This window comes from Lygodium microphyllum, chromosome 25, assembly GCF_053477565.2.
Source record: "Lygodium microphyllum isolate KBCC chromosome 25, Lygodium_microphyllum_v1.1.10, whole genome shotgun sequence".
NCBI classification, from domain to species: domain Eukaryota; kingdom Viridiplantae; phylum Streptophyta; class Polypodiopsida; order Schizaeales; family Lygodiaceae; genus Lygodium; species Lygodium microphyllum.
In genome coordinates, this window is record NC_141159.1 from 13,042,378 (window position 1) to 13,058,582 (window position 16,205).

The 16,205-nt window shown below is 38.8% G+C and overlaps 1 protein-coding gene across 11 annotated transcripts in view; it reads right to left on the bottom strand.

Moving 5' to 3' along the window:
- The window catches only part of LOC148013922 (pentatricopeptide repeat-containing protein At5g27110-like), a 49,714-nt gene extending 37,314 nt beyond the window's left edge, over window positions 1-12,400 (bottom strand). For 5 of the 11 annotated variants that reach the window (XM_087667205.1, XM_087667202.1, XM_087667203.1 and 2 more), the window contains exons 1-2: window positions 9,513-12,400; window positions 9,373-9,427 (exon numbers count right to left, since the gene is read on the bottom strand). In XM_087667205.1, coding sequence (XP_087523331.1) covers window positions 9,779-11,743 — 1,965 coding nt within the window. In that variant the 5' untranslated portion in view covers window positions 11,744-12,400 and the 3' untranslated portion in view covers window positions 9,373-9,427; window positions 9,513-9,778. The remainder of the gene's footprint in view (window positions 1-9,372; window positions 9,428-9,512) is intronic. The other 6 variants (XM_087667198.1, XM_087667200.1, XM_087667201.1 and 3 more) reach the window with 2 other exon arrangements.
- Window positions 12,401-16,205: the final 3,805 nt, after the last annotated feature.

The window sequence follows — 16,205 nt, forward strand, 5'->3', positions numbered from 1 at the left end:
CTAGTTAACCCTAGGTCTACCCCGCAAGGGAAGTGTCTTGCCATTACCCACGGAGGACTAACTTGAAGGTTCCTAATTGATCTAACAGTCACCTATCAACAACTAGCTCACATCCGGAGGTGTCCTTCGAGAGGCTTCTTGTCCGAAAGAAGCGACTGCCATTACCCTTGGTTCATGGAGTACAACTTTTTTTCCAGTAGTAGACTAAGGATTTATGAAATCCCTCGCTGCGCTCTAGCACAATCGTCGTACCTTTCTCCTAAGAAAATTTACAATTCGGGTTCTGAGACCAAACCCTAGGTAAGTCAACGAATCGATCCTTCCTAGAGTTTCTTCCTAGCATTTGTTTTTGGGAAAAACCTCTCGGCTAACCAAGACCACCCTGCCATAGGACTGGATTTGTCGAGAATCCATCCACCCGCTTTCCCCTATGAAAGTTCTTAGTTATCTAATTACCTACCACATTACGTGAAACATATAAAAACAGCATTAATTAAAAATCCCTTTATGCACAGTTGTTTGTTTATATAATTTACTCATGGACATACAATCAGAATAAAACAAATTCATTGATTATGTTCCATAATATGTGTTCTCCCGCCCATACAGGAGAAAATTTACAATTTCACGTACTACCTCATCCGACGCATTTACACATCACCAAGATCAAATCCACCTATAGCTAGCATTTATAGGTGTCCCAAGTAGAACTTGGGCCATATAGGGGACCAAGTAGTTCCTAGGTGCGTAAAGGATTTACTAGCCAGAGGCCCCCTGGCACCCTAACCACCTCCTACTGGGAGACCTCTCGCCATCGGAGCCGGGTCCATGCTTACATAGCGATGGGGATTCAGCATCTATCCTTGGGGGAGGTATAGGGCTCCTCAATTTTTATATGTTCCAATACTTAATTCAATCAGGATCTAATCTAGAAAATCACAAACAAGATTGATGTCTTCAAGCAGTTATGACTTCAATCAATCATGCAACTTTCAAGCGATGATTGATCTAGTAGCAATCGACACTTGAGTTTCACATTATGAACTATTCCCCTTGGAATTTAACTAAGGGTATCTAGATTTTGGGGTCTCTAAATTCCCATTTCTTGTAACCAAGTTTCTTGGCCTTAAGTCTATTTCTTCAACTTAGAGATATTTCCGGTCTTTAAAATCTTCTATCAAAGCTTCTAGATTAAAACTATATCCTTGGCTAGTTTCTTCAAGGTTTCGTTCTTAGTAAATTCGTCTTGAATTCACTAGTATTCTTTTATATAGGATTAACCTTAAAATTCCTCATGATTTCTCTTGAGTTCTTAGTTTTCATAGTTCCCTTAACAGTTTCTAGCCTGTAAGATGTTCTTATCTTATTTCTATTGAATTTGAATATAATTTTTTTTGAAAAACATGTGGTATCACGATTGGTAAAGGGTTGTTATCCGCACATGTGACTCCGTTAGTGACTCTCGTGCTCGCAACTCCAACTATTGCTTCAACGTTAGTAGGGTCATTTGTGATTTCTGCTTTTGAATTCTTTTTCTTCGAGGCCATGATGGAAATATGATTCATAGAAGAAGAAGAACACAGCAGTAATACCGGCTGGCAAGGGTGTAAGACTCTCAATGATTATGATTGTTATTGCGGGATCAATGATGTAGGCCTCATGGATGGTTCTTCTTGCTTTGTGAAGAGCAATACTTCTCTCTCTCTCTCCTTGGCAAGCAAGGGTAAGAACAAGGGTAGCTCTTTCTCTAGTATAGAGCAAGAGCGAGAGAATAGGTATGAGCTCTCTCTCTTTAGTAGACGGAATAGGAACGAGAGTAAAGATATGATAGAATATGATAGAGTTCTTTAGTGTCTTCTCTTCCTCGGATGAGAGTAGAAGAGGATGAGAGATCTTTAGTGTATCCCCTTTCTTGGATCGAATGGAATAATGTCTCTTCGTCTCGCGAATGTATCCCCTTTCTTGGATTGAATGGAATAATGCCTCTTCATCTTGCGAAATAGAGTCTCCTCCTTCCCAATCAACCTCTCTTCCTCGTCAAGATTGCTCTTATCCCCCTCTTGGTATGGAGCCAGATGTTACACGGAATTCGTGCGAGGCTTCGTGAAGTCGCTCACTAACAGGGACGAGAATTTGTTATCGATCTTCAAAAATAGGTGAGAAGCTTTAAGCTCAACTCAAACCAATCTCCATAGCAACTCGCAATGTTGGAACTTCGATGTAGACAAGGGGCTTAAAGCACGTCGTCAAACCTTCTCTCTGGAATTTGATGGGAAGATCGAAGAAGGTGAGGGATAAAATCTCAACCTCAAGCCTTACACATACTTGTGATTTTGATCGCCCTTCTTCCCTCCTTGTCCTCCCTTTTATAGTTTTTCTCCACTCCCTCTCATGTGTGTTTTTTCTTTCCTTTTTCATAAAAGCTTAAGGCGTTTAGCTTTAAAGCTTATGCTTTTTTCACTATTTTCATTTTTTCTGCCCTATGCCTTTCTGTAACTTATTTGGATCATATCTTCGTTATATGAACTCCGAATATAGTCGTCCGGGTACTCAAAATGATCGAAATGTATCTGGTCGATAAGCCAGCGTCAACATAATTGCGAAAATCCATTAAAAATATGCAAAAATGACAATTTTTAAAAAGCGCATCATTTTTCTCCATCTTTTGTCTTGGACGACTTATTCCCTTCAAAATAAGTCACAATATATGTTTGGATCCATCTAAAGTGGAAATTAAGTCATCTAAATATGATACTAGAGATTTCAGACTATTCTAGTAAACCAATCCTACTTATTGTAAATCTTGTAGGGATTCTACAATACGTAAACGCACAAATAAACTAAGTAATGGAGACATTACAGCCAAAGAATATGTTTGTTGAAATTCAAGTTGGATGAAATCTTGGTACCTAAGCATATCTTGGCACATAAGAAAAGAAATATAAGAGGTAAAGTTTTCATGAGATATTTAGTGAAGTTTCAAAATTATTTACCAATGGATGCAAAATGGATGGAAGAGGATGACTCAGCAAACCATCCTCAATTGTTGCAACTTGACCTAGATGCCTTTTAGCTAGAGCCGAGGCTCAATGAGGTTCAACAGAGTAGGAGTCTGAAGTATTGTCTGATGCTCAAGGGGAAGGTAGCACTTCCACTCCTCTAGTAGTAAACAGCTCCTGTATGTAGTGGATCTCGAATGTATTCAGCATGCATCCAAGGTACCGTGTTAACAATACGTCTACCATGGAATCACTACTCAATGTACTAATCACTATGAGATACATGTACATGAGTATGATTATTACTACGACTCTAACACTATACTTTTGCATCAATTTGGGATAAGTCCATGATCAGTTGGACATAAGTTTTTGCCTCAGTTTTGAGATCGAATTCCGATCAGTTTAGCTCAAATTTTGATCGGTTTGAGAATCATTTATGGTCAACTTTGGGATGAGTTTTTGCATTAGTTATACTCATTAATTTTTACCATCAATTTGTGATCACTCTAGGGTCACATTTGCAGCAATTTGTGATCAGTTCTTAGATCAGCAAATGATCAGATTATGCTCAATTTTCAATGGTCTACAACTGGTTCTATGGACAATAGTGTGTTAGTAAACGCCATTGACAGCTTCAGCCATGGCTTATACTAGGAATATACTTTACTATGATTGTGAAGTCAGAACAGTTGAGAAACATGAGTTATGGATACATCCAATGGATTTTTAACAACAATTCTAGACTGTTTTCCAAATTTATATCATCTTTATGCTGGTGGAAATTTTCAACAAGTTTGGGACGTGTGGCATGGTTAGAAACAATGGCCAATATTGTCATTACCATGCCTTATGAAAATCCAATACAATGTGCTTTTTTTTTTTGCACAAAGCAATGTAATCAAGGATGATTGCAAGGATTTCAAGGGGTAGAACTACCACACGGACATGAACTTTTGAGATGCTCTAATCTTGCCAAAAACATTTGATTAAGACATTAATCAAATGTGCAAGGTTGTTTAGCATATGTGCAAGATATTAATCAACTATGAAAGGTTTTTTAGCATATGTGATGCACATGGCACTTATTTCATACTCACAAGTCAATGACCCTAAGGATGCAATGGGTGTCAAAGGCAAAAGTTGTGATAAGTTATACCAATTGGATTTTTGTGGTGACTTTAGGACAGTTGTTTGGCCAATAAGAATCTATGGTGACACTAGGGACTAGCATTAATTACCTAATTAATGCTAGTCTAAGGATCAACAAAGATTAGGGACCACTCCAAGTGGCAAATAGCCTAGCCAATTTAATTATGGATAGAAAAATTCCATTTTGGATAAGATCATAAGGGCTGAATTTAATTTTTAGGATTATTTAATTTTATAAATTAATTAAATGATTGGATAATATTGAAAATCCAGTTTAGAAGGCTACCGCTTTACCAAAAATACCCATGCAAATTAAGAAAATATTTTTGGGGGTTGGGTCTCAGCCATTAAGTCAATTTACAACCAGAGAGAGAGAGAGAGGCAGTTGCAGGTCCATTTTCTCATCAAAGAACAACAATTTACTACAGAAGATAACCATTTGGGTAACCCTGTAAGAAGCAAAGGATAGCAAGGAGATAACTTCTAGAGGCTTCAAATAGCCTTATTGATCAGGTGGACAGCATTTTGGAGGTGGCTAGCAGTAGGTGACTACATTAAATGTAGACTAGAGTAGGCAGCATGCAAATTTTAGGGTTTTCTCACAAAGAAAATTAGATTTCTCTCATCTTAGCTTTCTCTCTCCTTCTTCGACCCATTCTCGAGAGATCTCAACATTTCCCAATCATTCTTAGAAAAGCTGTGCCATATTTTGTGGACAATAGAGGTATGTCTACTATAACCCCTAAATTTCTACAAAAATTAGATTTTAGTAATCACCTCGAAACCTGTGCCATCAAAAAAAAGGCATTGTACATTGAAATTAGCAACTAAAATTTATGAATTGTCAAGGATTTTAGATACCTAGCTATCCATTGTAAATTTCGAATAGCATTTGGCCAATTGGGATCCAATTTAGAGCAACTCCTAGGTAAAATTCAAGGGGCAATTGGCCCAATTTATTTATTGTTAGACCACCAAGGGGCTTTTGAATTAGCCAAGGAGATAATGAAATCTCCGCTTGTAATACATCCATAGGCAATTGAAGTTAAAGAAATACCAAAAGGGGTGCCAATTTTGGGCCAACAATGTGTCTACTATCCAAGATTATTAAAGTAAATTGTACATTTCAACTTCTTTATTTGCTAATTGCTATAATGAAGTGCTTGATCAGGGAATTATCACCCTATCCAATTAGGAAAGCTGATTTCATAATACAACAGGTTCAACAAGTTTATTTATACCAAAAGAGCTAGAGAAAATTATCACCATGAAAACTCTAATCAAGGCCACATAAATCTTACCAGTACTCCCCTAAACTGTAGCAACAATAAGAACAACAATAGGAATTGGAATAATGAGCCATGTTGCTTTGAGTGTAACCAGCCAAATCACTTCCGTGCTCAACATCCCAATAGGGGAATAAACACATACACAAACTCCTCATAATCCTCCTAGGGAACAAAACTTCAAAAATAGAGGATGTGGACATAAGGCAAGGTGTGGAGTTAGCCCAATAGTTGAATAGAGAGCAAGGCAAGGAGCACGATGTAGAACTAACGCCCATGTATATACTATCACAAGTAAAGAAGTGAATCCATCACTCAACAAATATGTCAAAAGATGGTCTATTCACGCTTCAATCAACAACCAAGACATTGGGCAATAGTTTTCTATCATCCAAATTCCAACTAAACATCAAGGTTTCTTTCCAAATCCTCATTGACTATGGAGCTACTCATTTCTTTATTTTTCCTAAGTGTGTAAAAATGTTGAAGTTAAGTCCCACACCCTCAAGGAAACTCATTGTAGAACTAGCAAACATGTGGAAAACAATGCCAATGCAATCCATTAGAAATGTCGAGTTCTTATTAGGAAAAGAGACTACAATAGCAAATTTCTAAGCCACGCCTTCAGGAATTTATGACTACCTATTAGGAATGGACTAGCTAGCACCCAATCAAGCAAACACACACTATGGGAAGGGACGGTCATTTAAAAATCTATTTGAGAAAATGGTCCAACCACAAGGAAAAGCAGGCAAATCTAAGATTCAGTTAGCCAAGGCTAGTTGAATCCTAAAGGGTTCATCGTAATGTCTTTCGGCTGACCAACACTACTACACTTTTAATAGACTAGTCGAAGATATTTCCTATCCATACCTAGATGAATTTGTGCTCTGATTTTTTAATGACATTCTCACATGTTCCAAGTAAAAGAAAGATCATCCATGCCATCTACGGATTGTATTGGAAATTCTTCGCGAAAACAAGCTATTTGTCCCAAGAAGAAAAAGTGTATATTCTTTAAAAAGATGATTGAACACCTAGGATTCTTTAACAATGCATATTAGTGGATCCTACTAAACTCAAGGATGTCCAAGACTTGCCACCACCCCAAAGTGTAAAAGAAATTTGAGGATTTCTAGGCCTCACAAGGTGATACATGATTTTCATCAAAGATTACTCCTTGATAGCAATGCCCATCATTGAATTGCTTAAAAAGCAAGAAAAAATCACGTGGACATCATGAGAGCAGGAGAGCTTTGACAAGCTAAAGCAATGTCTCACTACTACCTCAGCTTGAAGTTGTTATATTTTACAAAGGAGTTTAAGGTTATTACGGATGTCAGCATCATGGCAATAGGATGTGTTATTACTTAATAAGGGCATTCGATGGCATATTCTTCTTGCAAGCTTAAGGTTACAAGAAGAACTATGTTACGCACCAACTTGACCTTTTAGCTATTATTCATGCCGTGAAATTGTGGCATTACTATTTGCTTAAGAGAAGATTCACTCTTATGACAAAGCACAAAAGTCAAGTGGATTTTCACCCAACCTGATCTCGATATAAGACAAAGAAGATGGATTGAGGTCCTCCAACAATTCAACTTTGAAATAAAGTCTTACCCTGGCAAGGATAATATGGTAGCCAATGTCCTAAGTAGGAAATCCTTTTTAAGTTCCCTAATCATGAAAGAGCCAACAAGTAGAGGATTTTCTACAAGTTTGGTTTCCATACCTAGCAATCCCATTTTAGAGGCTATAATTGTTGAAATTCCTAAAGACCTCAATTACCTTCAGCTAAAAAAGGTCCATCCAAACTGGGGGAGATAGCCAAAATGCAAAGGCCAAATTCAAGCATTATCGCATTGAGGGCGAGCTTCTATACTATCAACATAGGTTGTATGCGCCCAAGTGTTGGGACCTCAAGAAGATTCTATGAGAGGCCCATGATTGTCCAATAGCTAGATATCCCAACTATGCAAAGAATGTAAATGCGGTAAGAAAAAGTTATCATTGGCTAGGACTGAAAGCTAATATAATAAGATATGTAACTCAATGTCTAAGATGTCAGTAAATAAAGGCTGAAAGGATCAAACTCCCTAGAGAGCTACATCCTCTCAACATTTCTCAAATGAAATAGGAGTTCATCAATATGGATTTTGTAGTCGGGCTTCCAATAGTGCAAGGAGGATATGATTCAATCCTAGTTGTCCTTAATATGTTGATAAAGGTCACTCATATCATTCATGTAAAGACTACCTTCAAAGCATCTGACACTGCTAGGTTGTTCGCCAAGGAGATTTTCATGTTGCACAGATTGCCAAAAAGGACTGTCAACGAAGACTCATAGTTCAGTTCTAAATTCTAAACATGTCTCTTTCAAGCCATCAACACACAACTCTATTTCAGTACCACTTATCATCCTCAAACTAATAGGCATACTGAAAGGGTCAATCAAATGTTGGAAGATATTCTGAGAGTCTATTGTAGCAGGAGCCCAAGATATGGATTGAATATTCATGCCTGGTGGAATTTTCCTACGAGACTTCATACCAATGAGACATGGTGTTCCTAAGAATCCAACCAAAGAAAAATTTTCTCTCTCTTGGGAATTTCAAAAAACTCAATTCAAGATATTGTGGACCCTACAAATGTCTTGGTAGGAATGCCTATAGACTAGAACTTCTATCTCATCTCAAAGTCCATAATGTATTTCATGTAAACCTTGTAAAGCCTTATGTCCCCAACCCTAATCATGTCCTAGATGATAGACAAATTGTAATGCCAACTCAAGGAATTTTGGAAGTTCAACCTAATAGAATCCTAGAGATCAAGGAAGAGCCTCTTAGAAATCGTACCCTTTGCAAGTACATTATCCAATGGAAAGACTTCCCTAAAGAGGATGCTACATGGATCAAGGAGTCAATCCTCAGGAGAGACCACCCTAAGTTTCTCTCAAGATGAGAACATCTCAATTTCTCTAAGGGGAAGAGGATGTAATGATCCCATCTTGATTAATTGAATTGTAATTTTCCCTCCCATGTTTCTCCCCACAAATAATATTCCCCTCTGCTCTCAACCATGCAATAGTGCCTGAGACCCATCAAAATTGACTAGACTGCACATGGGTTTCATAAAGCGCTCCACGATACGTCCCCATTGCGATGCACACAAAGCACAAGAATGAGGGTGAGAGAAAATAATCCTTGGAAAGGAAGAAGAATAAGGAGTAAATTGGGAGGGGCAAGGGGGAAGGGGGGGAGGGGAGAGGGCGGGCTAATTCAAGCTACCAACTAGTCGCATTCCTCCCCCAATATTAAGAAAAAGAAGAAATTTCTTTAAAAAACTACTTCCCTCCCCAGTGATTAGGAGAGAAGGGGCCATGGACATGCCGTCGCCTGATCTCCCCCATGCTCACCATCTCTCCCGCCACCATCATCCTCATCATCATTATCATCATCTCTCCCCTCACCCCCTCTAACCCATCGACAGCTGCCACCTTCCATTTCCCCACCCTCATCAATTAAACAATTCTCCTCTTAAATATTTAAGTTTTTAATTAATCACTATCTCTGAGAGAGAGAGAGAGAGAGAAGAGGATTACTCTGCTCTTAGCTAGTGCTTTAAGAACCAGTCAGCTAAGGGAAACCTGACTGACAGCTATCTACTGAATGTTCTGCTGCTGAAACCTCACTAAAGAAGCACAAAACCACCAGGTTCATCAGCTCAAGTTATGTGGCTCATCACTTAGAATATCAAAGAGTTTGGTGACTATACCCTGAGAAAATGGCCTATGCATACCAGGATTTGAGAAATGTTTCATAATCATTAATCAATCACTTTGATCATATAACATACATAGGAGCTGCAGAAAAAGTGACTAAACAGAAAATTTTCAGGGACTAAGAGAGAACCAGAAGGAAAGGTATGTCTACCTGATCATCATATGCAGCTCATGTCTATGACTTGCCCCGGGTGCTAGGCCACCACCTATTCAGAAAACAGGACAATTTGTAAATACCTGTACTACATTCTAAGCCTTATTTACAGCAACTATAAATCAACAAAAGAGCACCTAAATGACAACATACAGACTGTTTATTTTGGAGTTCCCTTCCTTTGTGAGCACTTTCAACTGCTGGCCTTCCCCAACACTTCCACAATGCAGAAAGGACGAAATATTGTTCCCACATAACAGTACAAAAAAGGCAGTCCATTGGGGTGTTAACATTGCACCAAGCTAGCAAAAGGCTTATCATTTCCTCCCCCTCCTGGTATTTCAGCACCTTTGATCGTTTGCTTTTAACGAATAGATGATATATTTCAGTGGGAAAAAGGTTCCTACGTCATCAGATCTAGTATTGTATCAAGTTGTGGCACATATGTCAACAATTTCATTGACCTTCTCAAACTTGTGAGCTTGACAGAAAACACTTCATCATAGGGGCTTTCATCTCCTACAAAAAACTCATGGACCATACTGTCAACTTCCATTGAGGCCTTCCCTGGCTTCTTCCAAGCACCCATACTTCTCCTGGCATTTTCTAGCTCGTCTGCTTCCTCCCACATTTGAGCCTTCGCATAGATACTAGACAACAACATTAACTCAGAGGCATCATCAGAAATCGAATCAACAAAGTTAGCAACAGATCTTTGGCCCATGCATACATTTCCATAAATTTGGCAGGCACTTAGCAGAGAGGTTAATATAATTGCATCAGGAGGAATCGGTATAGTATTGAGCAATGCCTCACTCTCAATCAAAAATCCTGAACGACCAAGGAGGTCAACTAGACAGCTACAGTGCTCAATATCTAGTAGACATATACACCCGGTCTTTAAGAAGTGAAGAAATCCTGAGCCTTCTACAACTAAGCCAGTACGGCAGCATGCAGTTAAAATGCTGGTATATACACTGTCACCAGGTGTTAAACCTTGTTTTTGCATATCACTAAAATACTTCAAAGCTATCTTCAGATTCCCACAAAAGGCAGATCCTGCAATCATTGCATTCCAGGACACAGTATCTGGGCTAGTTAACATATGGAACACCTTCTGTGCTTCCTTTAAGTTACCACATTTTGTATACATGTCAATAAGGCAGCTTGCAATTGTCACATCTGGTTCAAACTCATCACATAGGGCGTGATCATGCACAATCCTGCCTTGATTTATGGCTCCTTCAGATCCACATGCTTTCAAGGTGAACAAATAGACAGATTTGTTTGGTTTGATATTTTTCACTCGCATCTTTTTATAGATGTCAAGGACAGATAGAGCATCACCATGGTGTGCATATGCTGCAATCATTGTACTCCAGATCACTACATCCCAGGTAGGTAAGCCACAAAAAGTATTTACTGCTTCATCTATGTGTCCACATTTTGCATACATGTCAACCAGTGCACTGCCAACAATCTTATCTGTGTGGAATCCACTGTTAGTAGTATCTCTGTGTATCTGTCTTCCCTCCTCTATGGCCTTGTCACTTCCACATGCTTTCAAAACACATGAAAATATGACATTATCTGGTTTTAAACCACTGGTGTCTTGCATTATCTTATAGAGAGAACGGGCAAGGGGACCATATCCATGTTGAACATACCCAGCAATCATTGCACCCCATGAGACTATAGTTTTCCTTGGTAATTCAGTAAAAATTCTATAGGCCTCTTCAAGCTTTCCACATCTGGCATACATGTCAACAAGAGTGTTTCCAATGACCATATCCAGATATAGGCCTTTCCTTATGATCTGATCATGAACTAACATTCCCTGTGTGAGGTTTCTATCAATTGCACATGCCTTTATGGCACATAGACTTGTGACGTTACTTGGTTCAATACCCTCATTGTGCATGTCTTTCAAAAGCTCAAGGACATGAAGACCAAACCCATGTTGTACATATCCTGCAAGCATTGCACCCCATGTAATAATGTTTCGATCAGATAAACCATCAAATGTCCTGCGTGCCTCGTTCAACCCTCCACATTTGGCATACATGTCAATCAGAGCTGTCCCAATCACCACCTCACATTGAAGCCCACTTTTGATGACCTGCTCATGGATAAGCATGCCATCAAATAATGCTCCTAAGCCGCTACATGCTTTCAGGACACATGAAAAGGTAAACTTATCTGGCTGTATCCCATTTTCTCGCATAGTGTTGTACAAGTCAAGAGCCTTTTGGCCTTCTCCATGTTTAATGTAAGAGGTGATGATTGCATTGCACTGGTATGTGTTTGCATGTGAAGGGATCTGGGGTGGTTGATGTGATATGACATTGCAGCGATGCAAGTTTACCATTTGTGAGAGGGGTCCTTAAGACTAAGGAGCAGCCATTTCCTTAACTCGGAAATTTTTCATCATTACTGATCTCAGGTTGATTCCTGCTACTGTTTTGATCCCTTGTTGCCTGCTACAATTTTGATCCTTGAGACTAAGGAACAGCCATTACTTAACTCGGAAACTTTTCATTATTACTGATCTCAGGCTTTATTCCTGCTACTGTTTTGATATCTTGTTGCCTGCAACTGTTTGATCCTTAAGATTAAGGAACAGCCATTTATTTAACTCGGAAATTGTTTATCATTACTGAACTCAGATTGCATTCCTGCTACTGTTTTGATCCCTTCAACAGCCATTTCATAAGCTCAGAAATATTTCATCATCACTGATCTCAAGTTGCATTCCTGCTACTGTTTTGATCCCTTCTTGGCAAAGGGTTTCACAAGTTTGAGTCCAATCTATATACTCTGATGCCTCCACAAAATCAAGATTCTCACAACGCTGGTTAGTTCGAATCACTCCAATGCCTCCAATGGTTGTCTGATCGAAGCTACCCTCCTCCCAGTTACAAAAATAGCTCTGAACTTGTATGGGTGATTACGTGATCCACAGTAATACCCAATGCTTCGTAGGGCCCTTATTGAGCCGAGACTAATAGAGATTAGTCCCAAAGTATTGCTTTGTTAGCATTGCTCTTTAGGGCATATAGGCACCCCGCACCTACATTCTTATGGCGCTTTGCACCAATGTTCTCCCGGTTTAAAGCACATGTGTCGATTATAGTTAAAGCACTTTACATTTTAATGCACATTTCATGTTTCAAGTGGGCTCATGGGTAGTTGAGACACAAAGAGACCAACCGTCGGAGGCCCAGAGCTTCTATACTTTGTATAACTATCAATTGCCTAATTGTACAAAGTTGAGAAGTACCAATTGCTCACTCAACAACAATGCCACATCAAAGAACAACAATAGCCATACCATATGGGCAGTCTTAATTATTGTGTCAATGTGTATAGTAGCCACTCTTCATATAAGCTACGCTTTTTTGGGGGGTGAATTGAAAAAAGTGAAACAAAATTCAAAAGTTGAATATATAGGTACTAAATATGAAATTTATAAAATCACAATTATATGATTAGAAAATATGCCAATTTTTTCCAAATTAATTCTTTCAAAATTTTTAGATAATTTTTAATATCTTCTACCAAAAATGCTTTTAGTGAACACTCCATAGCTCCTTCTTGCAGGTGATGGAGTATGTTATATTTACATATGTATATGAGATAGAGAGGAGAGAGTGTGTCTGCATGTTTGAGGCAATGGGTGGTGTAGGCTCAAAGAGGGCTAAAAAAGTTAAGTTCAATCCATGATTAGAAAAGCAAGAAGAGAGTGGAATAGAATAGTGTTTTGAGGGGAGGAATTTTCAGAGGAGTATTGCTCAGGTGGAAGCTTGCTAGAAGGTGGGCCTTGGCCTTTAAGGTTGCTCACATGCCCAAAGTGGGGTATCACCTCCCTCTAACAAAAGCAGCATGATTCTCCAGTTCACTAATGCCAATAACCATTGTGCCCTTCAATACAACTACTTGTGACGTGGTGTCAAACACTCTTAGCCGTCAAAAGTCTCCCTTCAATATTACGAATTGGTGACGTGTGTGTGTGTGTGTGTGTGTGTGTGTCAAGTAAATAGTACTCATCAGTTCTTTGTTTTTCTTTCCTTGCTACACACATAACACCAAAAACTCCTCTTTCGACCCCAAGAGGACCAAGTTGAAGCTGAATGCATGATGGGAAACCAAGAAGAGGGTGCGATTATCTTGAGGAGGAGGAATCTATAAGAGAGAACTACTTTGGGTGAAATCTTGTGAGAACGTGAGCCAAGCTTGGTCTCTAAGGTTGCTCGCATGCCTAAACAACAGGTCTATGCCATCTACATGTTCCTCCAGCAACAACAACACGATTCTCCAATGCACCAATACTAGTCGTGGCCGCCTGTGGACAAGCAAGGTCACGTGTGGGTGCGGGTGCAGGGTGACACGTGGCGGCGGCCCAACAGACAGCCCGCAAGGGAGTGTGGAGCTTACATGTGTCCCCCCATCGAAACTTCCTTTAATAGTGGTAGTAGATTGCACGCACACACACACACACACACACACACACACACACACACACACACACACACACACACACACACACACACACACACACACACACACACACACACACACACACACACACACACACACACACACACACACACACACACACACACACACACACACACACACACACACACACACACACACACACACACACACACACACACACACACACACACACACACACACACACACACACACACATATAAAGGATATCAAAACATTATTTGATAACACGTATTATACACGTATATAAATGTAAATGATCAATTATCATCAATATCTACATAGATATAACGTAAATATGTCTACATTATTAATGATTTTCATTATATATTAAAAAACATTTTACAATTTACATTCTAAACACACACACAACTTTATATACATTTTATCATTTATGATTTATATGTAGAAAAACATGTCTTAATTTATGTTTTATACATGTTAAAATTTGACACCAACAAATGGTCGATATTTGGCAGAAGGTCAAAATCTGAGCCACCGACCCCAACACTCTAGGTTATCGAGAAGGGCATGAGGTTTCTCCATGCTTGTGCCCTTGATATATACTAAAGGTGACATGTGGCCTTCAAAAAAAGGTTCACAAGAAGGCCTAGAGTGGACACATGGCCCCCCCAAAGCTTCTAGTAATAATAGTAAAGGATGCTTATACAATGGTGTGGTGACAAGGTTAAAAATTTACACTATTAACTTTAGTTAAGTGGTCCACTTAGCCTTGAAATGTGTATCTTGCTTTGTGAGAAAGAAGGGTTTATTTTTAGAAAATTAAAATGAAAGGGTGTTCTCTCTCGTGTAGAAAAAGCAGCAATGCTCTTGCATGCAATCACTTTTTTAAAAGGGTGCAATCCTTCACTAGGGTAAAAGGGCTAGTCATCGAATAGTTAACAATTTTGAGGATGGATCTCATCATATACCCAAAAAAAAAAAAAAGATATGAGATTATAGAGATAATCCTCATGGATGGCAAAGGTCATTTTGTAAAACAAATTTGAGTTTGGGTTGTGATTAATTATTGAAACCAGAATTAGCCACCTAGAAAAGCATGACTTAAACATTTAGGTGTGTAATTGAATTCATTTTTCCCCTTTCAAAATGCTAAAATGGACCACTGATAAAACTGAGGTTTGAAGCCCCTTGTCTACACACATATAGAGTGGCCACATTATCTCTTCATAACCACTGCACCCTTAAAAATAATTTAGAACTCTCTAGTTGTACCATATTTCGGCCCCACTAGTGTCAACAATGTATTTTATTGCTAGCAATTGTCCAACAATTGGCCCTTTTACCCTATCCATATATGGAGGTTTTATCCACACAATGCTCTCTTTTTCAAATAACATCTTTCACTTATTTTTCTTCTTTTACTTCTTGTTGTTTTTCGTGTCAATTGATATAATTTTATTTATTTATTTATTTGATATATTCCACATCATCATCAACATAGGATATTGGCTTACAACTTTAAAAATGACTCATTACGAAATAGCACGAGTGCATTAGTATGCATTGGCCTTGCCATTTCAAGGTCGGGTGGATCTAATCATTTAGGTGGCTTTCCACCATAAAGAATTGGTTAGATTCAAAGGTGTGATCGAACTAGAATCTAACCATTACATTTCAAGGAAATAAACTATGACTATGCTATGACGGAGGGATTGACACTTTGCTCACCTTCATTTCACACTCTCCTTGAACCAAGTGTAAATTTGATCATTGTAATAGAATATCATTAATCCCAAAGGGCCAACTTTCATAGAGGTTAGAGTAACTTTTAGGTGAATTTAGAAGTTTAGGGAACTTCAAGTTCAATCCTTTCTAATTGAGACCTTGGCATTTCATTGTAAGGTAGAATGATCATTTAAGTTTGTGCATCCTATGGGTTCTAGATGTTCTTGCTTGTGGAGCTCTATCCAAGTGACAACTAAAGGTTGCTTCATCTACCCTAGCATGAGGTTTTTTTTTTTTTTTTTGGGGGGGGGGGGGGGGGGGGGGGGGTCCTTAATTGAAATGGAGGGGAAGAGCCATTACCATGCTTCACAATATCAACATGGAGGTTGAGATAGATTACTTTGATGGTCTTCTCCCAACTAACAATGTGAAAACCCTTTTCCTTTCCAAAATAAGAGTACATCCCTCGTTATTGCATGTTTATCTCCTTGATAGAGGCTAAGGGATCTTTTTCATTTATACTTCTTTATCCAAGATTAGTTGACACAATACACATGATGAAATAAGTGCATATGTTCTTATTAGATGATGTCATGAGAAGGCAAGTAGGCAGCAATTAGAGATCA